General features: G+C 62.2%; 3 protein-coding genes across 4 annotated transcripts; 2 read left to right on the top strand and 1 right to left on the bottom strand.

Annotated features, from left to right (window-relative positions):
* Positions 1–2,494: 2,494 nt before the first annotated feature.
* On the bottom strand, positions 2,495–4,082 carry PDRG1 (p53 and DNA damage regulated 1). The gene is made up of 5 exons (XM_071446746.1): positions 3,891–4,082; positions 3,717–3,792; positions 3,523–3,597; positions 3,143–3,223; positions 2,495–2,859 (listed from the first exon to the last, which is right to left on the bottom strand). The coding sequence occupies exons 1-5, from the start codon at positions 3,972–3,974 to the stop codon at positions 2,777–2,779; spliced, it is 399 nt and encodes a 132-aa protein (XP_071302847.1). The 5' UTR covers positions 3,975–4,082; the 3' UTR covers positions 2,495–2,776.
* A 4,171-nt stretch (positions 4,083–8,253) lies between these two features.
* On the top strand, positions 8,254–18,289 carry XKR7 (XK related 7). Its single transcript, XM_071446655.1, has 3 exons — positions 8,254–8,888; positions 14,188–14,387; positions 14,476–18,289. Exons 1-3 carry the CDS (start codon positions 8,464–8,466, stop codon positions 15,429–15,431), a joined length of 1,581 nt encoding a protein of 526 aa, XP_071302756.1. The 5' UTR covers positions 8,254–8,463; the 3' UTR covers positions 15,432–18,289.
* A 123-nt stretch (positions 18,290–18,412) lies between these two features.
* Positions 18,413–22,893, top strand: CCM2L (CCM2 like scaffold protein). Of its 2 annotated transcripts, none has more exons than XM_071446654.1 (10): positions 18,413–19,314; positions 19,575–19,742; positions 20,005–20,088; positions 20,179–20,362; positions 20,675–21,126; positions 21,253–21,343; positions 21,461–21,524; positions 21,729–21,876; positions 22,056–22,194; positions 22,376–22,893. In XM_071446654.1, the coding sequence occupies exons 1-10, from the start codon at positions 19,285–19,287 to the stop codon at positions 22,654–22,656; spliced, it is 1,641 nt and encodes a 546-aa protein (XP_071302755.1). In that variant the 5' UTR covers positions 18,413–19,284; the 3' UTR covers positions 22,657–22,893. The 2 variants fall into 2 exon arrangements, with proteins under 2 accessions (XP_071302755.1, XP_071302754.1); XM_071446653.1 differs by having other exon boundaries at positions 21,208–21,343.
* Positions 22,894–23,403: the final 510 nt, after the last annotated feature.

The raw sequence follows: 23,403 nt of genomic DNA, 5'->3' as shown, positions 1-23,403 counted from the left end.
GAGCCCGTGTTGGAGCCAGGACTTGCACAAGAGCTCTCTGTCAGAGGTCCTTGTGCACTGTGCCTCCTACTCGTGCTGCTGCTGGAGCACTCTGTTCCCAGCAGCTGGTCCTGCAGCATTTTGTCATTGACTGCACAACCCCAGATATTAATAGCAGAGAGATGTACCCTGCTTTCAGCTGTTCAGCTGTGTCCCTGTTGTCTGGGAGCTGATTCCTGCTTGCAGCTGGGGTATTGTCATTGCTCAGGTACTTCAGGCCATGAGTTTGATGCCGTAGGCTGACGGGGAAGGAGCAGCATGGTGGAGGCTTTGACCTGGGCTGGAATGACAGGCCTGTCAGCAGAGGGGAAGATCTGGGTGTTCTGTGAATGAGAACATCATGGCAAGCTCACATTTAGGTGCAGAATTCATCCAGTGCTAGCAGGTGTCCTGCTGGGTCCTGAAGCTGTTGGCACAGGAGGGGAATGCACATCTTCACTGGGGAACAAGAATGGGTGTGTGAGCTCTTATAGAATTAGGACACCAAAAGGACCAAATGTTTTCCAAAAATGACTCTCTGCAGTCGCTGTGACTATTTATTGGGCACTTTCCTGAAGCTAGTTGTGTATTTTACTGATGGGAAGCAGTATTTGGATTCTCCATACTTGGAGAAGCTGACACACACTGTTCCTTTTGCCATGCACACCTCAGTGTGTCCAGCATCATCTCTGGCTGTGGATTCTAACTAACAACACATGAGCAGAGCTTCACCTGGAAGTGAAACATCACCTCACCTCTACAGGCAGGAAGAGGAAGGTGCTGTGTAACCTGTCTGTTGATGCTTTCATTGTGGCTGCTGTGCCCTAGGAAGAAACAAAGGAAGCACCTTTTCAGGAATCTGGCTGCACAGCAGAGTGTGTGGTGCTGATCCCAAGCTTGGGGTGGGAGATGCCCTCATGGAAGAAGTCCACTCTCCCCTTGTGTCGGGCAGCAGCAGCTCCACTTCCCTCTGGACACCACTGGCTCAGCACAAGGCATTGGCTCACTTGCTTCTGAGAGTTTCCCAGTTTGGAAACTGCAGTGGGCTGGAATGAGGTATTTTAGCTGACACAGGGATGCTTGGCTGCTCAGCTGGCCCTCTGCACTGCAGAGCTTAGTTCTGTTCCATGTAAGAAAGCAAAGGGGCTAAACACATTCTGCACAGCAAAACAAAGCTTTTAGGGCAGGCAAGCACCTGATCCTCCTCCTGCTACTACTATGGAAACATGTCAGAGCAGAAAACCTGTTGCCATGAGACTGTAAAAATAACCCTGCCATCACATTATGGAGACACGGACTGGATGCACCACATGGCTTATGTAAGAGCAGCTCCTGCACTGGGATGTGGCACTGTGAGCTGCCTCCTGCTCCCAGGAGACAGGCAGCCTTCTGAAAAAGCTGCAGGCAAGACAGTTCGGGTAGTAAGTCTGTTATTTTTAGTCTGTGTGTCTGAAATATCAGCCTGAAGTGGACAGAGACACATTTAGGGTATGTGGTGTCAGCAGGAGAATTTTAAAACTAGGACCAAGCAATGGTAGTTGGGTTTTTTGGTTTAAAGAAATCACATCTTGGTTTTAAGGGGTCAGACACAGGGTATTTTTTGGAACTCTGTGTAATTTGAAGCATGTGTAGAACTGGCCAGGGCAGGAGAAGGCCTTGCTGAGTTGGAAGGTGGTCAGGGAGCCAGGGAAATGGTGATGCTGTATTTGAAAAAGGAAAGAGAGCAAATGACCAGGCCCAGCTCTGTTGCTCATGCAAGATTTGGCAGAACAGGTGAGCAACCTCAGGGCTAGAGAAAGGACAACAACTATGTTTACAGTTCTGAGACTCCATCCAGAAATATCTCTACAGAAGTTCAAAGAATTAAGGGCTTGGCTGGACCCAGACACTTCCCTGTAAGCAGAAAAAAACCCAAACTCACTGTGTAGTCATGTACTAATTATCATTATTGTTTTAAAAAACTTATGCTCTTGACCAAGTTAAGCACTTGGGGGAGCACATTCAGAGAGGGGAGTGCAGAAAACAGCAAATTTCAAAACTTTTGCAGAAACTACTACTGGTTACATCGATTGTCCTTTTACTACAGGACAAACTCAGTGACTATTCCTGCTCAGCTCTCCTCAGGCTGTTTTTTTAAATATACCCAAGTTTTATCCCTTCATCCAGTCCTGAAAGCCTCATTTCTGTCATCTCCTGCCTTCCAACAGTAGAACATGTTTTCCCAGCAAGACTACAAGGATGCTGCCTCCTCCTGCTCCTCCCTACACATCCTTAGAGATTCCTGACGTGCCTCAGATGTACAGCTTTGCTTTGTTTGAATGCACAACTCCTCCTCTGTGCTTCAGGCATGTGGAGGATTCCCAACCCCTCCTACTCCTGTTCCCAACGTGACAAAGGAGCAGCTCTGAAGCCAAACCCCACAATAACCCCCCAACACATAAACCCCCAACAAGGAATATACACATGGAGTCAGGAATGTCCCACTGCTGTGATTTTAATGATTCCACTTCCACCCCAGCTGGGAGCTTTAGCCCAGCACTGTGTCCAACACGGCTCTGCCACCCAAGGTCCGGCACAGAGCAGGAAAGGGTTTGTGGTCCAAACAAACTGCAGAGTTGTAGCTGAGGAGCCAAACAGTTCCCACCTCACCTGGGTGGGCTCTGGACACACCAGCATCCAGCAAGTCCCAATGCCTGTGGCTACTGAAACATGAGCCCCCAGTGACAGCCAAGCACGCTGTGACAATGGCACGGCCACCTCAGCCCTCCAGGATGCGGTTGATGAGCTTCATCTCCTCAGCAGACATGGGGTTCAGGTTAAACCCCTTCAGCTCAGGTTTACCTGAGGAAAACACATTGAAAACATCAAGATTTTGTCACCAAAGAAGTGAAGCAGCTCGTGGTAAACTCGACAGGGGCTGTGGGGAGAGCAGGGACAGCGCTGGGAGCTGAAGTGGGGTCACCCCATCACAGGGTCAGAGGGAGTTTAGGGTGCTGGTGGGTGGCTGCTGCGGCAGGGAGAGAACTGCAAAACCAGGGGAAAAGAGGCTGCAGGAACACATGGAACTGAGGAATCTCCTGATCCACGAGTCTGCTCCCAGGCAGGTTCCAGTGGAAGAGTTTACCTTGAGCTTCATAGAGCCGGTTGACCTTCACCCGCAGCTCTTTCCGGAGGTTGTTTATCTCCTCGTCCAGCTCTTCCTGGTCTGGGATAAGAGGTGGGAATGAGGAGGACTGTGGTGGGCTCTGGGATGAAGGCTCAATTTCCCATGGGACACAGCCCAGGCACAGGGGGCTCCCACCCTGCCTCCACCACCCCCGGGGCCGAGCAGCTTCCACATGTGCTTCCCAGGGCACAGCACGGACCAGAATCAGCCCCTCGAGAGGCTCTGGGCACCTCAAGGCCCATCTCCGGGCAGAAATCCGTTAATTGAGCCAACATCTTGTTAATTATGGTGCTTATTAAAACACTTATAGTTACACGGAGCCCTCGCGGTGACCTCACCCTGCCGCAGCATCTCCCGGGTCTTCGCCTTCGGCAGCTCGATGAACATGCCCCCGAAGCACACCATGGCCTTCTCTGGGGGACAGGGGGAACGGAGGGGAACGGAAAGAAACAGAAAGGAACCGGCTGTCAGCGGAGCCGCTCCGCGACCCGCGGCCACGAGGTCACGGTGGGCGCAGCCAGCCCGGCCTCACCGTCGGGCTCCGGGTCCTTCTGCAGCGCCCGCAGGGCCTCGCGGTTGCGGTTCCGCTTCACGTCCAGGTCCACGATCTGCAACGGGAGCGAGAGAGGCAGGAGCGGCCGGGACTCGGGGCTACCGGCGGCGGGACAGAGCGGGGCACGGGGGGCCCGCCGGAGCTGGGTCGTACCTGCTGCCGTGCCGCCAGCACGTCCTCGGCCAGCTCCTCCACCTCGGCCAGGTAGCGCAGCACGAAGGCCGGGTCCCGGGCCATGGCGGGGCCGAGCGGGGCCGCCACCGGGGCCGCTCCGGGTCCGCCGCCGTTCGGCTCCGGGCCGCAGCCGCAGCCGCGCGGGCGGGTTCCGCGGCGGGAGGGGCCGGGCTCAGCGCGCCCTCTCGCGGCCGCCGCCGGGAGCGCCGCCCGGTTGGGGCGCCCCGGGGTGGCGGCGGCTCCGGGGCGGCGGGGACCGAGCGGGGCTGCGAACGCGGCGAGGACCGAGCGGGGCTGCGAACACGGCGGGGACCGACCGGGCCTGCCGACACGCGTGCCCGGGGGCGCCAGAGCGGCCGTGAGTGGCCGTGGGCTGGGAGGTACGTGCCCGGTGCCAGAGCGGGATCTCGTCCGTAGTGCGGAGTAACGATCCCGGGGCTGGCTCCGGGCTGCCTCTGCACCGCCCCGCAGAAGGATGGAGGGTGCGGTGTGGCCCTGAGCCCCAGAGTGGGGTCCTGGCCCCGCAGCCGGCCCCCAACCCACCCCGCTCGCCACAGCCCTGAGGGACAGCGGCTGAGAGCCCTGCCTTGCCTGGTCCCCTTGGGTGTGAATTATTTATCGCTTTTCACAGCCTCGCCCCCAGCACCACCGTCTGTCTACTCTTCCTCGCTGCTTCCCAGCACGGTACCGCTGTTGGCAGCTGGGCCCTTGGAGCATCAGGTGACCTCTCTGTCATCCCAGAAAGCAATAAAGGGCACTCAAAGCGTGGGGTGATTAGCTCAGGTTTCCTTTGGTGCAGCTGGTGGCTCATCTGTAGCTCGGCGTCCAGGACCTGCCATCCCCAGGGACTGGAGCCAATTGTGGTCTCGGCAGCTTGATTCACCCTCAGCCAGCCCCGATGCCCCCCGGTCTGTGTCAGGCAGGGGCTGGTCCCGGGAAGGCTCTGGCAGGGGACCGTATCCATCTGCTGCCCTGAATGACCCCTGCTGCAGGAAGGGAAATATATTGCCCCTCAAAATGCTTTTTATCCCTTTCTTTCTCCAGCCATGAGCAAGAGGAGCTGGAAAAATGGGATGTGGGAGATGCAGGGAGACCCGGCACTGATGATGAGCACTGGCAGATCCTCACCGTGTGCACTCTGCATTGGGAAAGGGGCCCCAGGAGCCCACCCAGGGCTGGTGGGTAACAGGGGACACGGATTCTCATGCCCCATGTCCCTGCTCTGGACAGAGCCCTGAAACAGAATTGCAAGGTTCTGAATGCAGCCCTGTCCCCAGCTGTCCATCTCTGCCACCCTGTCTCTGCTGCTTACCTGGTGATGGTGGGGGGACCTCTGATCTGTTTTAGGTCAGTGCTTTGAAAGGAGGGAGCCCCAAACCTGCCTGAAGCACAAAACAGGGGCTGGGGAGAGGAGGAGCCCCAGCACTTGGGGACCCTGGCACATGCACTTCATTAAATTTGACAAGGAGCTCCCCAAAAGTGATGACCCCAGTGCTGTGGCTCCTCTGGGCTGCCAGAGATGAGTACCACGGGGGACAGGGATGGAGGGAGCGAGGCAGCAGCTGGCTGGTGGTCACCACACTTCTGTGGGCAAATAATCCCTTAAGGGAGATTACCCAGATCGGAAGATTACTGGCCCTAATCCCATAAGGTCATTTGTTTCAGTTAACTGAGATCCCTGTCTGTGGCAGCATCAAATGAAGTACAGCAGCTTCAGGGAGCAGTGGGAGCCAGTGCTGGGGCACACACAGGCACTCCAGGCTGGGAATGATCCACACTCAGGTTAGATTCCTTCCTGACATCAACCAGAAAATGTACTGGGATTGGGGCTGCGTGCCAGTGCTGGGAAATGCTCATTTGTCAGTGGGAGCAGCTGGCTGGAGAGCTGAAAAAGCAGGAAGGAGGGAGGGAGGGAGGGAGGGAGGGCTTTCAGAGTCTGGGCAGGAGGAGTGGGGATGGGGATGGGGATGGGGATGGGGATGGGGATGGGGATGGGGATGGGGATGGGATGGGGATGGGGATGGGGATGGGGATGGGATGGGGATGGGGATGGGATGGGGATGGGATGAGATGTGGCATGGGAACAGGGATGGGAGCAGGCTGACAGTGTCCTGGCAGCAGTGGAAGGCAGCAGTGACTCTGGGGTTGCCAATGACAGTGCAGTGAAGGCAGGGTTTTGGCAGGAATGTTGGGCTGCGTGGAAGGGCAGGGGCTGCTCTCCCTGGGAAGGTGGGGCCCAGCTCAGCACAGCTGAGGGATCACTAAGCCATGGGCATCTGGAAAACATTCTCAGGGCAGTGAGAAGTGGCTGGTGCTGCACTCTGCGGCCGGTCCCCAGCCAAGCTCTGAGCCAGCCACAAATCATCATGGATTTCTCCTCCTGGAGCCAGCGCCAGGGGCAGACATTCTGCCTGGAAGCTGGACTCAGACTGGAACCAGAGGTCCATTTGGACCAGTTCCCCTGGGAACTGGGCAGTCAGAGGAAGCAGCCACCCGTCCACTGCCGGGAGCTGCTTTGCTGTGTGTTTTGTGGAAAGAGCAGGTTTGGTTTCATCATGTTCCTTTTTCTTCCTTGCAGCCCTTTTCTGTATGCAGCCAGAAACCCTCCCTGCCTGCTGGCAGCTGCACAGGAAGCTTCAGGGATGTTTATAAGATTTTTTTTTTCTCTCTTCTCCTTTCATGTGGCTGCTGGGGCCTGTTGTTAAGATAAATCAGACTTCAAACCACGGTCTCCATGTTCTCAGGCTGTGGATCTTTAACTGCTGCTTCAGAGGGGGTGTTTCAGGGTCAGGTGAGAAAGGTGGGTCTGTCTCTCCCTGATTTCCAAGTCCCCTCTCCCTGGCACTGTGCCCACCATCATGGCAACGTGGTTTGTGCTCCATCACCCAGCCAAGTCAGAGAGTCCCCAGGGACCAAGCCCAAAGAGGTCTGGAGTGGCCAAATGTTGATTGGAGCTCTGGCCAGTGGACCCCATCCCTGGAAGGGGCCGTGCCCTGCCTGTTTGTTGATGAAAGGCTGTTTTCTTCAGGCTTTGGGATGCTGGGAGCATCCCCTCCCCCAGGCAGGCATTTGTAGAGGGGATGTGTCAGGAGCATCTCAAGGTGAGGTGTTTCATTATCGATGCTAATACATGCAGCACGAGGAGAGCCTTGCCGAGGGCCCGGCCACTCCCTTGTGCTGAGTAACATCTTCACCCCCTGGATTTCATCCCAGGAATCCAGATTTACCCCACCCCCCGGGTTGTGCTGATCCCTCTGGCCACCTGCAAGGCAGGATTTGGAAGTTAGCTGGGTTTCCCGGGATCAAACACACTCCCCCTCTCAGTGTGCCACGGTGTGCTGACCACGGGCCAGGCTCCAGCCAGGCTCCTCCGCAGCAGGCTGAGCCTCGGGGGCTGAGCCAGAGCCGGAGCCCGGCCCCGTGGGCTGGGGGCTGGGGCTGCCTCCAGCAGGCAGCTGCCCGTATGCAGTCACCGTCCCTGGAGACCTGCCACAAAGGAGAGAAAGCCCTTTCCCCTTTCCCTCGCAGCCCTTTCCCTCGCAGCCGTGCCGGGGATGCCGGCACAGCGCTGCCCCTCGTGTGAACGCGTATCCCATATCCCGGGGTGCGGCCCCTCGCTCTGCCAGACACATTGTGTCCAAACTCCCGCGGGCAGCAAGCGCAGGAGAGGCGGAGCAGGCAGACTCCAGTGGCCTTGGTACTTTCAGGGACATTCCCAGGGCTGGGGAATAACATCTGTAATTCTTTCACGAGTTTTATTTCGGGATCAACAAAAGCCTGCTACCAAACCCCATCATTGGTCTTCTCAAAGAGGATACAACTTCTTTGAGCAGCCTGGTCTAGTGGAAGATGTCCCTGCCCTTGGCAAGGGGTTGGCACAAATTCATCTTTGAGGTTCCTTCTAACCCAAACCATCCTCTGATGATTCTATGCCTCTCCCTCCAAAGCAGGGCTCAGGTCCTGCTGGGACCCTCTCTGGCTGTGTCGGGCAGGGTTTTGGTGGTCCTGCGGTCCTGTCTCAGCCCAAAGAGAAGAGGCACCCACACCTCCACCCTCCCGGACCTCAGGCCAAGCCTGCACCCACAGTCAGGGTCTTTCCTGGACTGAGCCTCGGGGCTGGGGGCCCATGAGCTTGCCGGGAAGCCCCGGTGCTCGGTGGGCTGGGAAGGGGAGGTCGGACAGCGCGGAGAGCGCGGTTCCGCCGGGACGGGGTGGGGGCACCGTGCGGGGCTCGGCGGGTCCGGGCGGTCCCTGCCGGCGGGGACCGGGGCTGGGGGCCGGCCGGGGGAGGGGCCGGTTGCCCTTCCCAGCGCGGGGCGGCGCCCGGCGGCACCGAGCGCTCCTCCGGGACCCCGCAGCGCCGGCGGGGGGGGCGGCTGCCCCTTCCGGCGGGGGAGCGGCGGGACCCGCCGAGGGCTCCCGGCGCCGGGCGGCGGGAGCCGGTGTCGGCGGGCGCGGGGCGAGGCCGGCGGGGGCGGGCGCTGCCGGGGCGGGCTCCATCCCTCCGGAAGTCTCTCCCGCTCCCTCCTTTCTCCTCCTTTCCCCCGACAACATGGCCGCGAAGTCGGACGGCGGCGGCGGCGGCCCGGCCGTGCTGCTGGAGAGCCCTGAGGGCGGCGGCGGGCGGCGGGAGGCGGGCGCGGAGCCCCCGGCGCGGCGGTACCGGCTGCGGGACGGCTGCTGGGTGTTCTGCGCGCTCCTCGTCTGCTTCGCGGACGGTGCCTCGGACCTGTGGCTGGCGGCCCATTACTACGTGCGGGGGCAGCGCTGGTGGTTCGGGCTGACGCTGCTGTTCGTGCTGCTGCCCTCGCTCGTGGTGCAGATGCTCAGCCTCAGGTGGTTCGTTTACGACTTCGCCGCCAGCACCAAGGACAGCGGCGGCGGCACCAAGGACAGCGGCCCCCGCGGCTGCTGCCGCCTCTGCGTCTGGCTGCTGCAGGGCCTGATCCACCTGCTGCAGCTGGGGCAGGTCTGGAGGTACGGGGGTACCCGGGGCGTGGGGGTGCCCGAGGGGTGGGGGCACAGCGGGGATGGGGCGGCTGCAGGGCCTGATTCACCTGCTGCAGCTGGGGCAGGGCTGGCTGTATGGGAGGTATGAGAGAACAGGGGGCACATGAGAACAGGGGGTATCGGGGTGATAGGGGTGCTGAGGGGATGGGGATGCTTCTGGGCTTGACACACCTGCTGCAGCTGGGGCAGGTCTGGAGGTACGAGGGTACCTGGGGGTGAGGGTACAGGGGGCTGGGATGGGGCTGCTGCAGGGCCTGATCGTCCTGCTAAAGCTTGGGCAGGGCTGGAGGTATGTAGGGAGGGGGGGACAGGGGGGTCATGGAGCCAGGCAGGGCCTGGAGGGAGCGGCACAGTGCAGCAGGGACATGGGTGGAGGCTATAACAGCATGGAGACTTCAGGAGGGGTTGGCAAGGCATGGGGAAATGGGTGGGGATGGAGAGGTGAAAGCAGGGGCCCAGGCAGCTGGGGAGGCACAGGGATCAATGTCTCTGCAGCCCCAGAAAGATGGGTGGTGGAGAAGAGCTCTCAGCCATGGGCACAGGGGGGTGTGGGTAGCAGCTGTGGGTGTGGGTAGGAGCTGTGGCTGTGGGTGAGGAGCCGCAGCCCAGCTCAGTGCCACAGCCCTGCCATGCCTGCTGCCAGGTGGTGCTGGGCCTGTTGGGGACTTGCCTGGCCATGGCAGTGTGGTCCTGGGGGTGTGAAGTGACTATGCTGGGCCCTGAACACCTCGAGGCTCCTGTCCTGATCTCACTGGATATGTGGGGTGGGGGGCAAGGAGGTGCTGGTGGTTCCCAGCCTGTCCAGGCTCTGCTGCTGCCCCATCCCAGTCCTGGGGACAGGCTGGGGGTGTGGGCAGGGCAAGCAGCAGACAGACAGGCTGGGGGAGATCAAGGCCCTTCACCCACCTCTCTGCAGACCCCCCAGCTGCACAAGGTGATGTTTCCTTGGCACCTTCCCCGCTGTGCTGCAGAGCCAGCCCTGTGCCTTCCCAGCTCCAGCCCCGCGCTGGGGAAGAGCCGGGCTGGGCACCAGCAGCTCTGGAGGAGCCGGGGCCGAGAGGGCAGACAAAGGCAATGCCCGGAACAATGCCTGGAGCCAGCAGCACTCCCTGCTCGGGTTTCCATCCTGTTTCCCCTCCTGAGTGCTGTAGTAGAGGCTCTTTGCTTGTTCCCTGTTGGTGTCTGCATGTTCGTTCCTCTGCTGCTCCTCCTGGGATGCTCTGGGTGTTTAACTTTGTTTGACAGAGCAGCGTGTGCCTTGCTCAGCACACCTCCCTCCCCATCCCCCTGACAACAGGGCCACTCTCAGGGTACTCTGGCTGCAGGGTGGGTGCAAAACCCACATTGGTGTGTGAGGGAAGCTGGTGAGGGAGAGGACAGGAGCTCTCTGGCCCTGCCTGCAGCTGGAGTGAGCCTGACACACCTGATCCCAGCCCAAGCTGGAGCTGAGCCGCGGCCGGGGGCTTTGCTCCTGGGGGTGTCAGTCCCGCTCTTGGATCGGCTGAGCCATGGAGACTCCTAAGCCAATTAAAGCGGTAACTCTCAGCACTCACCCTCCAGGACATGTTGGTCTCAAGCAGCAGCTGAGGCTCTTTCTAATCTCTGGATTTGGGATTAGTTGGGGGTGACCAGTTAAATGCAGTTTGTTAAACCCATTAGTGGGGTTGGATCCGGTGCAGGAGGATGTGGCAGTTAAAGAAGTGTTGGATAAATGCTGCAGGTGCAAGAAAGGATTTTCCCTGGTCAGAGCACTCTGCCCCTTGCCAAACATCTCCCCCTTCCTAAATTACCTGCCTTCTCCCTCACCTCTGCAGATGCCACCTCTACCAACCTCACTGCACAGCCCTGAGCCACACCTGTGATAAAGATCCCAATCCCCCCCAAAAAAAAGGCTGCTTCCCACCTGCTAAAGCAGCTCTGAGCACTGGCTCTGTGGTTATCCCTAATTAAATCTGTTGAAATTAGCAGTCATTGGTATGTTCATGGTGCACATGCACAAGCTCCATCACGGGTGGTCTCTGGAGATGCTGCTGGTGGCATGACCATGTGCCCGTGTAAGCAGCAGCAGCAAGTGCCTGTCCCCAGCTGGTCCCACACCACCACTGTGCTTGTGGGCCATGCTTGGATGGTTTTGCAGCTCAGGAATTGTTATCCCCTTACAAAGTCCCCAGCTTCTTCACCAAAGCAGCTCTGCAGGGCAGGGATGCTGCTCATGCCAGTGTGCCTCCTGCCTGGAAGTGTGCCAGGGTCCCCTGCCCCCTCTGTGGGCTGGCAGCTGGCCAGAGTGTGCTGCAGGTCCCACTGGGCCGGGGACAGCCCTATCAGTGTCTGTGTTAGCCCAGGGTCACACATGGTTTGGCTGCCTGGGGTCACTGGGGCCAGACTGGCAGTTCCCTCTCTTCCTGAAAGCCCCCATCAGCCCCTGTACCCCCATCCTCTGCTGGCTCAGGGACCCAGTGCCACCCCTCAGTCCTGGTGCCAGTCTGGTTGCAGTCCAGGAGGGCAAGGTCATCCTGGGTGGGCTCATGAGGGGTGGCAGAGCCGGGACCTGCAGGTTTCCCCACCACTCTGCTCCCTAGAGCTTTGCTCTGTGTGTGTGGGGGCAGGAGTCCTCCCAGCTCTTGGGGCCCAGAGCTTTGGGGTGTCAGCTTGTCCTGCTGCAGGACCCAGTGCTGGCAGTCCCCACCTGGCCCTGGTGCAAAGGACAAGGGGTTTTTAGGGCCAGACAAAGCCTTTCCCTCAGCACAGGTGCCCTCAGGTACTTCCATCTGCCCTGAGTAGCCAGAGCATCTTGGGGTGTGGGGCTGGTGGGACAGTGGCTGCGGTGACATGGGCACATGTGCAGCTCTCCCTGATGACCTGACTTGGTAGGATGTGTAAGGGATTAAAATGGCTGTAACTGAGAAGCAATTTTCTCCTTGTTTAAATACAGGATTAAGGGATGAGATCCCAAATTATCTTCTAGGAAAATCACACTTCCCTTTGCTCGCTCTGGGACCAGAGGGTCCCTTATCCTTTTCCATCTGAGGATGATGATTAGGGGATTTGTTTGCAACCAGATCTAGGCTTTTCTCCTCATTCATTTCTTCCAACACTTGAGAACTGGGCTCAGTAGTTGGGAGTTGGGGGCAAACAGTGACACTGGTGACAAATCCAGCTGTAGTGGGGCTCTGACAAAACCAGGGCCCAACCAAGCCACCACCTTCCTGCTGCAGGGTTTTTGTTGGATCACTCTTTGCAATACAAAGGAGGGAGCAATTAGCCCTGAGAGCTCTTGCTGTCGGTTTCTGCCTCATCATCAGTTTTTTTGAAAATTAAATGATTTTTTTTCAAGTGATTGATTCTGTGTTTCCCGTGCAGCTGCCGTGGCGCGGGGCTGGGGAGTGCCCGCCGTGCTGGCAGCGCTGGGATCGCTCGCTGGGCTGAAACACCATGGCATGATCAAATGCAGAACAAATAAGAATCAACATTTCATTCGGGAGAGTTGATGGGAGATGAAATCTCATTTTAATGAGACCTATGGAACTGGCAGACAGAGGGATAATTGTGCCCTTGCTGAAAGCTGGGGAGGCCACGGGTCACTTGTTGAACAGTGCAGGACCCAGGGCTGAGGCTCTGTATTGTGTGTGGGGGCTGCTCTGTGCCGTGGACAGTGGGATCACTGATGAGCCCAATTATCAAGACTAATTACAGGGACAGGAAGAGGTCACCAGCTCCCAAGCCTGGTTCATGCATGGGCACCCTGGGACAGCAGTGATGCCCTACAGCAGCCAGGGCTTTATATTGCCTCCCCTGTTGTTTCCCCCTGTGCTGTGCCTTCCTCCCCGGGCTGCCCCCTGCTTTGCTCTCCACTGGAGAGGAGGGTCCTTCACCCGGCCCTTCTGAGGGGCCGTGGCCCTGGTGGTGCCACAGTGGCAGCGCTGGCCTGGCTGCCGTGAGCAGGTGGCACTGGGATGCAGATCTGTGCCAGGGGCCAGGAGCCAGGTGGCCACAGCCTCTCCCCACCCCAAGCAGTGAGGGACAGGCTGCAGCAAAGGCTAAAATTAGGTGCTGCCCCGGAGGTGGAGGTTAAAACGTCACTTTGACACCAGCACAGAGAAGCCGGTGGGGGCTGGGAGCGGGGCTGGCAGGGCAGAGCAGATGGCAGCAGGGTGTCCTGAGGGCTCGGTGGCCCCAGCTGATGGCCCTCAGTGTGCTCTCCGGGCTGTGCAGCCCTGGGGTGGGAGCACTCTGCTGTCCCTGCAGCGGGAGCAGGGCTGGCTCCTGCCTCCTCCTGCTGACGGATGAGCTGAAAGTGCTGTGATCAGGCTTTCTCCCATGCTCTGGGCTGATGGAGTTGTCTGGCAGCACATTCTGGAGCTGATGGAGAAGCCGTTGCTCTGCCAGAGGATTTTATTCTCTGGGAGGAATCTGTGGCCCGATGTCCTCCTGCTGCACCTGTTTTCCTCCTCACCCGGCTCCCTTCTCCTCCTCGCCAGCAGAGCCCTGGCCATGGTGCAGGCAGGACTGCCCGGGGAAGCCCTGCCTGGCCAGCCCTGCGGCCCCTCCCGTGGTGCCAGATCTGGCCCGGTGCCGTGGGGAGGGTCCCTGGTGGCGGTGACTCAGCCGGGCGTGCGTCGGTGCCACGCACAGCTCTGCTGACCCCCGGCCGACCACCAGATGGCCGGGGCCAGCGTGTGGCTGCGCCCGCAGCCCTGCCAAGAGCCCAGGCAACACCGGCATGAGCGCCAGGAGCTTCCTGTGGGCAGCACGGCACAACCAGCTGGTTCCTCCATCCTGGCCGGGGCAGGAGGAAGCACGGTGGGCTCTGCGCCAGCTGGGACCAAAATATCCCTTTTGAGAAGCAGCCGGATGTGGTGCTGGGTTGGGGCAGCCTGAATCCATGGGTGGCTGGAAAGTGAAGCTGGGGATGGGGTCCCTGTGGGGGAACCCAGACCCTGCATGGGTGGGCAAGGATTGGGGTGACGGGTGGGTAGGCACTATATGGCTGGGCGGGCAGCATGGTGAGGCCCAGGGCTCTGGGGTGCTGAGCTGGCTTTGCACAAGCTGCCCCTTCCCAAATTGGAGCCCTGGCCTGGGACAGGGATGTGTTTGTCATTGTTGCTGCCCTGCAGCTCCTGGCACCCCTGGCCTAGGGGAGCTTTCCATGGTCCCAAATCAGCAGGAAAGGTTGGCAGTGGTCACAGGGGCATTCCTGGTGTGGACAGAGTGGGGTGAGCTCAGGTGGCAGCGTGTGCTCACCTCACCCTTGGCCTGCCCTGCACAGGTACCTCCGCACGCTGTACCTGGGGCTGCAGAGCCGGTGGCAGGCCGAGCACCGCCGCCGCCACTTCTACTGGCGGATGATGTTCGAGAGCGCGGACATCAGCATGCTGCGGCTGCTCGAGGCCTTCCTCAAGAGCGCGCCCCAGCTCGTGCTGCAGCTCAGCATCATGGTGCAGCAGAACAGCATCGAGCCCCTGCAGGGTAAGAGACAGCGCTGGCAGGGGACAGGGTGGGGAGAGGGGAGAGGGAGGTCCCGGCTCGTGTGGGCTCTCATGGCAGCTCCCCGCAGGACTCTCAGCCTCGGCCTCGCTGGTCTCGCTGGCCTGGATGATCGCGTCCTACCAGAAGGTGCTGCGGGACTCGCGGGAGGACAAGATGCCCATGTCCTACAAGGGCGCCGTGGTGCAGATCCTCTGGCACCTCTTCACCATCGCCGCTCGTGCCATCGCCTTCGCCCTCTTCGCCTCCGTGTTCCAGCTCTACTTCGGCATCTTCATCGTCACCCACTGGTGCATCATGACCTTCTGGATCATCCAGGGCGAGACGGATTTCTGCATGTCCAAGTGGGAGGAGATCATCTACAACATGGTGGTGGGCATCATCTACATCTTCTGCTGGTTCAACGTCAAGGAGGGTCGGAGCCGCTACCGCATGTGCATCTACTACATCATCACGCTGTCGGAGAACGCCGCCCTCACCATCCTCTGGTTCCTCTACTACGACCGCAAGGCCACCTCCGACTTCAACGCCTTAATCCTCGTCTGCGTGGTCAGCTCCAGCTTCGCCCTCGGCATCTTCTTCATGTTCATCTACTACTGCCTCTTGCACCCCAATGGCCCCATCTTCAGCCACCGCTCCGTGGGCTGCATCTTCCGGCAGGAGCCGCCCCCGGTGGTGCCGGGGTCCCCCGTGGAAGCCGTCACCAGCCCCCCGCGCTCGCTGCCGCGGACTACAGGGGGCGAGCGGGACGGGGCGCCGGGCGAGCGGGACAGCTGCGTGCCCGTCTTCCAGGTGAGACCCTGTGCCCCGCCGGCGCCGGCCGCCCGCGCCCCGCGGACAGAGGGGCCCGTCATCCGCATTGACCTGCCCAGGAAGAAGTACCCGGCCTGGGATGCCCACTTCATCGACCGGCGCCTGCGGAAGACCATCCTGGCGCTGGAGTACGCATCGCCCACCACCCCCCGCCTGCAGTACCGCACCCCCGGCGCCCCGCAGGAGGTGCTGGAGTACGAGACCACAGTGTAGGTTGCGGGGCGTAGGCTGCGGCGGGAGCGCCGGTGCCACCCAGGCCACCCTGTGTCTCCACAGCTGTTTGCCTTCCTTCGGGTTTGCCGGCGCTGCCGTGTCGCCGTGCCAAGCATCTCGTGGGCGGTGGCCGGGGAGGTCTCTTGGTGCTATCCCCTCCCCGCGCTGCCTTCCCGCAGCCCAGACCCGTCCCACCCGACGGCGGCCGCCCCCACGCCCTCCAGGGCTCGTCCTTGCCAAAATACCTCACCGGTGCCTGAGCCCAGGCGGTGGGTGCTGTGGCCCATATCAGTGGTGCAGGATGGGGACCGGGGGCACCCTGGGATGCGGGCTGGGGGCTGGCAGCTGCCAGGGGCACGGCGGGGCACGGTGGGGCACAGCGGGCAGCACACAGGTGCCTGTGCCCCGGCGGAGCTGTGGGGATGGAACGTGGCTGCACTGGGGTGTGCATGCGGCTTGTGACCCCCAGGGAGCTGGGGCAGGGACAGCCGGGGTCCATCCAGCCCCCCCCATGTCTCCCACTTCCCCCAACTCTGCCGCACCAACCCGAAGTGAGCCCCTTCATATCCATCCTCAGTCCCCCCGGCTCAGGGTTGAGCCATGTCCCCAACTCCATGGGGTCTCCAATATCCTGTGGGGAGTAGACCCTGGCCTGGGGGGGCCCCTCGTGGGTGGGCACGAACCTTGCACCCCTGGTTTGGAGCTGGGTCCCCAGCTGAGGCCAGGATGGCTGCACCCCATCCTCCCCCCCATCCCCACAGGAACTGCTTCATCTCATTGGGTTTGTTTTCACCTGAATGGTGACATTTTGTGTGACATTTTCTACCTCCGCTGGGGCCGGGGGTGGCAGGGCCTGGCTGGCACCACTGAGGGGTTTGTGCGGGGCCGCCGGCGTTCCCCGGATCCCCCAAAGTGGGATTCACCCCCAGCCGTTCTCCCCTCCTAGGCTGGCATCCCTTCCCAGCCGGGAGCATTTCCATTCACTCCTTCATCAGCATCACCCCCCTCCAGCTCTGCAGTATAAACCTGAGCTGGGACCCTCCCTCCCCTGACCTCACCCTGTGTCCCCCCTGCCTGTCCCCAGCCCCTGCCCCTCCTGCCCCTGGCTGCTCCTGCCTCCCCAGAGGAGTGGGGCTGCTCGGGCTTTGGGTTTGAATGTGTCCCTTGTCCTGCCCAGATCCACTGGCCCCCACCGAGGGGCTGTGCTGAATGTACCCTGTGCCCCCCAGCCGGGACTGTCCCAGGGGTGTGTGTGTGTGTGTGAGTGTGTGTGTGTGTGTGTGCAGGGGCTGCAGGGGTTTGCAGGGCAGGGGAGCTGTTGGACCCCCCAGCCTTGTGCTGCCCCCCTTGCCCCCCACACCCACGGCCCCTGTGCCTTCCCTGCATCGCCTGTGCCCCCGCCACGGCTCCAAAGGGTTCTGGCCTCTGACTGCCCCGAGCCACAGTGCCAAAGGGCCCGGGCTGGGGAGCGTGGGCAGCACTGAGAGCCCCTCTGTGCCATGGGGCACCGTGTGAGGCACTGGAGGATGGGAGGAGTGGGATGGGAGGCTGCACCTGGGAGCTGTTGGGATGTGGGGTCCCTGAGGGCCAGTGTGGGTGCCCAGCCCTGTGACACGGCTGGGCTGGGAGGGGTGTGGTGGCAGTGGCGATGGCATCACGTTGCTTTTGTTTCCCATTTCTTGGTAGCTGGGGTGACAGCAGGCTGGGCTGGCCATCGCTGGGTTCACTGGTGCTAACTGGTGCTAACTGGAAGCCTTGGAAACTCTTTAGGAGGAGGGTGCAGAGCATGGCTGGGGCTGGGCAGTGGGCTGGGGCCCTGCCACCTGCACCGCTCCTCCACTGCCACCGTCACGGCAGCCCCGGGGATGTGCGCTGGGGCAGCCTCGGGGGTGTGCGCTGGTCGGGCTGGAGCTGCCCCCGGGGGTGTGCGCTGGTCGGGCCGGGGCAGCCCCGGCTGGGGCGGCTCTGGGGTCTCTTTTCCTCAGGGAAGGTGGGGGCAGCAGCCAGGGGTACGGAGGGCTCAGCGCTGCAGGCATCAAGCAGTGTCACCGCAGCCCCTGAGCAGTGCCCAGGGGGTGGCAGCTCCTCCCTGGGTCCGGCTCACAGAGGATCTGGGGAAGGGCCATGTGGGGACTGTGTGCCAGCACGGGGCCGCTCCTCTGGGCTCCCCCTGCCCCTGTCCACCCCAGGGCAGAGACGCCATTTGGGCATGCCCTGCAAGCCGGGGTTTGTGTGGGGACCCGAGGACCACGCTGGTGGGTCAGAGGGACACTTTTCTATGCACTCAAGCCACGGTACCCTCAGCCCTGGGCTGCTCTGGGCAGAGGATTCTGGCCACGTGTGGGGTTCGGGGGGACCCCTCAGTCTCACTCCTGCCCCAGGCCACCCCCCTGTCCCCTCCCTGCCTGTGCCACAGCAGCAGCAGCCAAACCCAGCGCCCTGTCCCTCCCTGCCTGCCGGGGTGGCAGCGCCTGGCATGGGGACATGACCAGGGGCCAGGATGGGCACAGCTCCAGGGGTGCTCGAGCTCCCACTGGGGATGGCGGGGTTCTGGTCCCTGGGGGTGTCACCCAGGGGTGGCAGCAGGGCTGCTCCAGCTTCAGGGAGTGAGAGAAGTTCGTTCTGGCAGGGGCTGCCGCGGGGTCTCAGCCACATCCCTGCACCCCCTGGCGCTGGGACCCGGCGGCTGCTGTCACGTACTGTAAATACTCTGTGTGCCACCTTCTTCTCTGGGACCCTCGGCGCGGGCGGGGGCGAGCGGGAGGCCGGGGTCCGTCCCGAGACTTTTTTGTATACCACAAACTTTTTGTATATTTTTAATTTTGCTGCAACATGAGATATTAAATTCATTTCAATAAGCCCTGCCTGTGGGATCCTGTCCTTGTCGGCACCTCCAGCTCACAGCTGGGGCTCCAAAGCAGGGCAGGATGGTTCCTCTCTGGCCCGGACTGCTCGGGGACATCATTAGCGGAGCAGGATGGCTGCAGCAGCGCTGCCTGCCTGGTGTCGGTGGCCCTGGCGTGGTGGCCGGCAGGGAAGGGGTGCGCAGGCAGGATGCAGCATCTCGGGGAGGAAACTGCCGGACACGGCCACTGCCGGGCCAGCCTCCTCCCTGCCCCTGCCGGAGGCCCCGATCCCCGGCAACCCCCAGACTCACGGTGGGTTCAGACCCCGCGGGCAGCTGTGGGGACAGAGTGCTGGAGGTAGCTGTGTGGGCTCCTGCCAGCACTGCTCCCAGTGCCAGGGCCATTCCGAGTGCCAGGGCTGTTCCCGGCGCCAGGGCCCTGTGCAAGCAGGACAGGATGTGGGCAGCGAGGGCTGGGAGACCCCAGGGCTGCCCCATGAGGACGGGGCTGATGTGGGGTCATAGGGAAGCAGAACCAGCCCAGCCCCAGGAAAGAGCCCCGCAGTGAGGGGCAGGGGCTGCTCCAAAGTGGAGTCCCACAGGCACCATCAGCACCTGCTTTGGTCCCAGCACCTGCTCCAGTCCCATCTCAGCCCACTTCAACCCCAGTCTGCCAAATCCCAGCCCCAGTCTCGCTATAAATGTGAACCCCAGCCCCAGTCCCAGCACCAGCACCAGTCCAAGTCCCTGCTCCAGTCCCATCTCAGCCAACTTTAGCCCCTGCTTCTGCCCAAGGAGCAGCTCAGCCCCTATCCCAGTCCCAGTCCTGTCCCAGTCCCAGTGCCAGCCCAGTCCCAGTCCCAGTGCCAGCCCAGCCCAGCCCAGTCCCAGCACCCCCCAGGAGAGGCAGGAACTCGCATCCCAGCGATCCTGGTGGAGTTTCCGACACAGGAAAGCGCCGCGGCGCCGAGCGGGGCAGAGGGGGCGGCCGCAGCACCGCGTCCTGCCATGGACAGCGAGGCCAAGAAGGGGAAGAAGGTGCGTGGGGCTGGGGCTGGGGTCCGGGGGCTGGCAGGAGGGGGGGAGCGGGTGACATGCACAGGTTTGAGAGGCCCCGCACCCCTCCCACAGCACGGCGGGGAGAAGTGGAGCCACCCAAATAGTGCGAAGGGCCAGCAGAGAGGTGCTCAGCTGTTGTCCCCGCCCTGCCCCAGGTGCTGGGTGCCACGAACCCCGTGTGTGGTGGCCAGGGTTGGGTGCCCGGTGCTGACCCGTCCCCGTGCCCGTTCCCCTGCCAGGGTTTCGTGTCGCCCATCAAGCGGCTGGTTTTCCCCAAGGCTGCGCGGAGGGCAGCGCTCCGCAGCAGCGTCTATCGGCGCCCGCTGCACTCCGTGCCCCTCTACCCCCCCGACTACCTGATCGACCCCCAGATCCTGCTGCACGACTACGTAGAGAAGGAGGTGAAGGTAAAGGGATCCCCAAAAGTGCCCGGGGTCACTGCTTGCTTGGGGTGGGGTTATGAGGCCACCACACTGTGCTGAGAGCCACACTCAGAGTGGCCAGAAGGGTCCGCGTCCCCTCCCTGCTCAGACAAACACCCAGGAAGGATGAGGGTGCGCTGGGAGGAACCCCTAAGCGCAGGTACCTCCCCGAACCCCAGGGAGATGTGCCCTGACCTTGGGGCCATGCCCCAGCCTCCCCAGGCTGCCCTGGGCTTTCCCTCCCCAGTTTTTAGGTCATCTGACATGGGTGACATCGTCCCTGAACCCCTCCAGCCGGGATGAGGTGCTGCAGCTGCTGGACACGGCCAGGGTAAGAGGGGTCCCCACTCCCCAGAGGGTGGGCACCGGGTACCCCACCCTGCCGGGTGCCCCACGCAGCCCCCGCGCTCTCTCCATGCAGCAGCTGAAGGAGCTGCCGCTGCAGACCACGCCGGAGCAGGACAGCATCCTCAGCCTCTCGGCGCGCTGCCTGCTGCTCACCTGGCGCGACAACGAGGAGCTGATCCTGCGAATCCCCACACACGAGATCGCAGCCGCCTCCTACCTGCGCGACGATGCCCTGCACCTCCTCATCCTCAAAACCGGTGCGGGGGTCCGGCCGGGGGCCACCAGCCGAGCTCCGAGTGGCCGTGAGGGTCTGGAGCACGGAGGGTGATGGGTGTCAGAGTCTATCAGGGCGGCAAAATCCCGCCTTGTCCCTGTCTTGGTGTGTCCCACCCTCTCCTACATGCAGAGTCCCGAAGGGGTGTCCCCGACCCACTGGGTCCCCCACATCTCCATCCCTCTGCATCCCACTGGGCTGGAGGGACAGGGAGGCCAGGGCAGGGACTGGGGACCCGGCAGGGTGGGCAGCGCAGCCCCCCGCCCTGACTCCCTGTCTGTCCCCGCTCCCCCAGGCCTGGGAGTGGACCCGGTCCCCGCCGGGGCGCACCCCGAGGCGGCCCCGGCCGGTTTGCCGGAGGCGTTTCCCGCAGAGAAGCGAGCGGGGGGCTCGTGGCCGGAGGGGCGGCTCGGGGGCGCGATGGAGCGGCGGCACACGATCTGCAGCCTGGACTGGCGGGCGGCGCGGGGCGGGCAGGAGGCCCGGCAGGGCGGCAGCCTGGAGCGGCGGCGGGGCGGCAGCTGGGAGCGGCGGCAGCGCGGGCGGCCCTCGGGCAGCTGGGAGCGGCGGCAGCCGTGCGGCGGCAGCTGGGAGCGGCGGCGGGCCGGCACCTCCGGCGGCAGCTGGGAGCGAGGCACCGGCTTCGGCAGCTGGGAGCGGCGGCACGCCGGCAGCAACCCCCTGGACCCCCAGGAGCCCTGCCCTGACGCTTACTCCAACCTCATCATCCTCGCCGTGCCCAACAGGGTGAGCGGTCCCGGCGTGTGCCACCCACCGGGGGCTCGCCCACCTTGCGGCACTCACTGCCCGCCGCCCTCCCCGCTGCAGGATGCTGGGGAGGAGTCCTGTGCGCTCATCTGCCAGGTGTTCCAGATCATCTACGGCGACCAGAGCATCGAGTGCGTGGACAGAGCCGGGTACCACTACACCTCCACGCCCACACGGCCCTGGCTCTCCAGCAGGAGTGAGTGGATGTGGACAGGAGTGGGAACATCAAGTGGAGTGTCGTGGGGCTGACGGGTACATGGACACATTGTGGGGGGTTTGTGTCTGCTATGAGGTCTCTGCTCTCTCTCCCCAGGCGAGAGCTGCCGCACAGATGGGACATACGGCTACGATGCTGACTACAGCTGCTGCAGCTCCTTGTGAGTCTGGCTCCCCCAGCATGCCCTGGGATTGGGGTGGGTCCCCCAGGGTGCCCCTGGGTGGGTACCCCTGCCCTTGGTTGGGTGCCAGTCCCCACTGCAATGATGCTCCAGCCCCATGTGATGGTGGGTGCTGTGCAGTGGGTGGGGGGCAGCTGGGCACACGGGGGGCACAGGGACACACTGACCCGTGTCCTCCCCCAGCAATGGCTCCCATGAGACCTTTGAGGCGTATTACAGTGGCACCTCCTCGCCCTCCTTCCACCGCTCCCACCACAGCCTGGCCACCGCCTGCAGTGGCAGTGACCAGAGCGGCGCAGGGCTGGAGCAGCTGCAGGACTACATGGTGACGGTGAGGGCTCAGGGATGGACACAGGGACAAGCAGCAGGCCAGCAGTGCCAGCAGCTGGGGCAGGGGAGGAGGCAGGTCTGGGCTCCCTGTGCCAGAGAGCAGCAGTGGGACACAGGGTGGGGGGCTGGGGACTGTGCTGCTGGTGTCCCCAAGCCAAACCCGTCCCTGTGTCACCACAGCTGCGCAACAAGCTGTCACCACAGGAGATCCAGCAGTTTGCCATCCTGCTCCGTGAGTACCGGCTGGGCACGCCGGTGCAGGAATACTGCACGGAGCTCCTGCGCCTCTACGGGGACCGCAGGAAGTTCCTCCTCCTGGGTGAGTGTCTGCAGCCACCCTGTGTCACCCTGGGGATGTCTGTGCATCTCCTGGGGACATGGGGCTGGCGCTTCAGGGCATGTCAGGACCCTGTTGCTTACTGGGGGCAGGATGGGACAAACCAGTAGGGCTGGCATTGCCCCCCTGGGCAGCCCCCCGAGGCTTACAGTGCTTCTGACAGGAATGAGGCCCTTCATCCCTGACCAAGACATCGGGTACTTTGAGACCTTCCTGGAGAGCATCGGGATCCGGGAGGGCGGGATCCTCACCGACAGCTTCGGCCGCATCAAGCGCAGCATGAGCAACACGTCGGCCTCGGCCGTGCGCAGCTACGACAGCTGGTCCCTGCGCTCCGAGAACGAGTCCTTCAACCGCATCATCACCGACATCACCCACGACATCGAGGCGCTGGCACGGGATGAGGAAGAGGAGGAGGAGGAGGAAGAGGACAACTACCTGTGAGCCAGTGCCAAAACCCAGCTGTGCTCTCTGTGGTGCTGCACCTCCAGGAGCAGGCTCAGCAGGTGCCCAGCTCTGCCCCAGAACCAGAGAGGGTGAATTTGTCACTGGGAGGGGACAGGCCTCTGCACTGCCCTGTCAGCTCTTGTCAAGGCTGTTGAAATCACAGCTATGGCTGTGGGGGAGACACGTGCTGTAATTTCTGCAGATTTCAATTAAATGCTGGGGCTGGGAGCAGAACAGGTCCTTCCTTGGGGAAAGGCCCTGCCAGAGTGCAGGGGTTGCTGTGGTGTGGGGGTGAGCTGGGGCAGGGGGCTGCTGGTCTGGGCTGGGCACCTGCCCACTCCAATGTCACCTGGAGGTCACCACCACTGTCAGGGTGCTGCCGGCTGTTCCTGGCTGGCTCCAGGGGATGCTCAGAGCAATGGAGGGGGTCAGCAAGAATGTGCTGGGAGAGGTGGCCGCAGCTGGCCCGCTGCTGCCTGCGACGCTTGTGCGACACTCGTCCGGCCGCGGGCTGCGGGTGTTTCACAAAAGGAAGTTCCTGCCCCGGACCCGGCTTCCTGCAGTCCCGCCCTGCAGCCCCTCCGCCGCCGGGGGATCGGGCAGCGCTCCCGCCTCCCGATGGACCTCAGCTGATGTTCCCTGGCCGCCATCCCCGGGCCGATTCCCCCTGACCACTGTACCCCAATATCCTACGGCTGCTGACCCTTGGCTGATGGCCCCGAGCCAACACTCCCTGGCCCAGCG

The sequence above is a fragment of the Agelaius tricolor genome, unplaced genomic scaffold, assembly GCF_023055355.1.
Source record: "Agelaius tricolor isolate 1412-34295 unplaced genomic scaffold, bAgeTri1.0.p SCAF_23, whole genome shotgun sequence".
In the NCBI taxonomy this organism is placed as follows: domain Eukaryota; kingdom Metazoa; phylum Chordata; class Aves; order Passeriformes; family Icteridae; genus Agelaius; species Agelaius tricolor.
The sequence above is the reverse complement of the archived record's forward strand: the minus strand, read 5'-3'. Positions and strand labels throughout refer to the sequence as shown.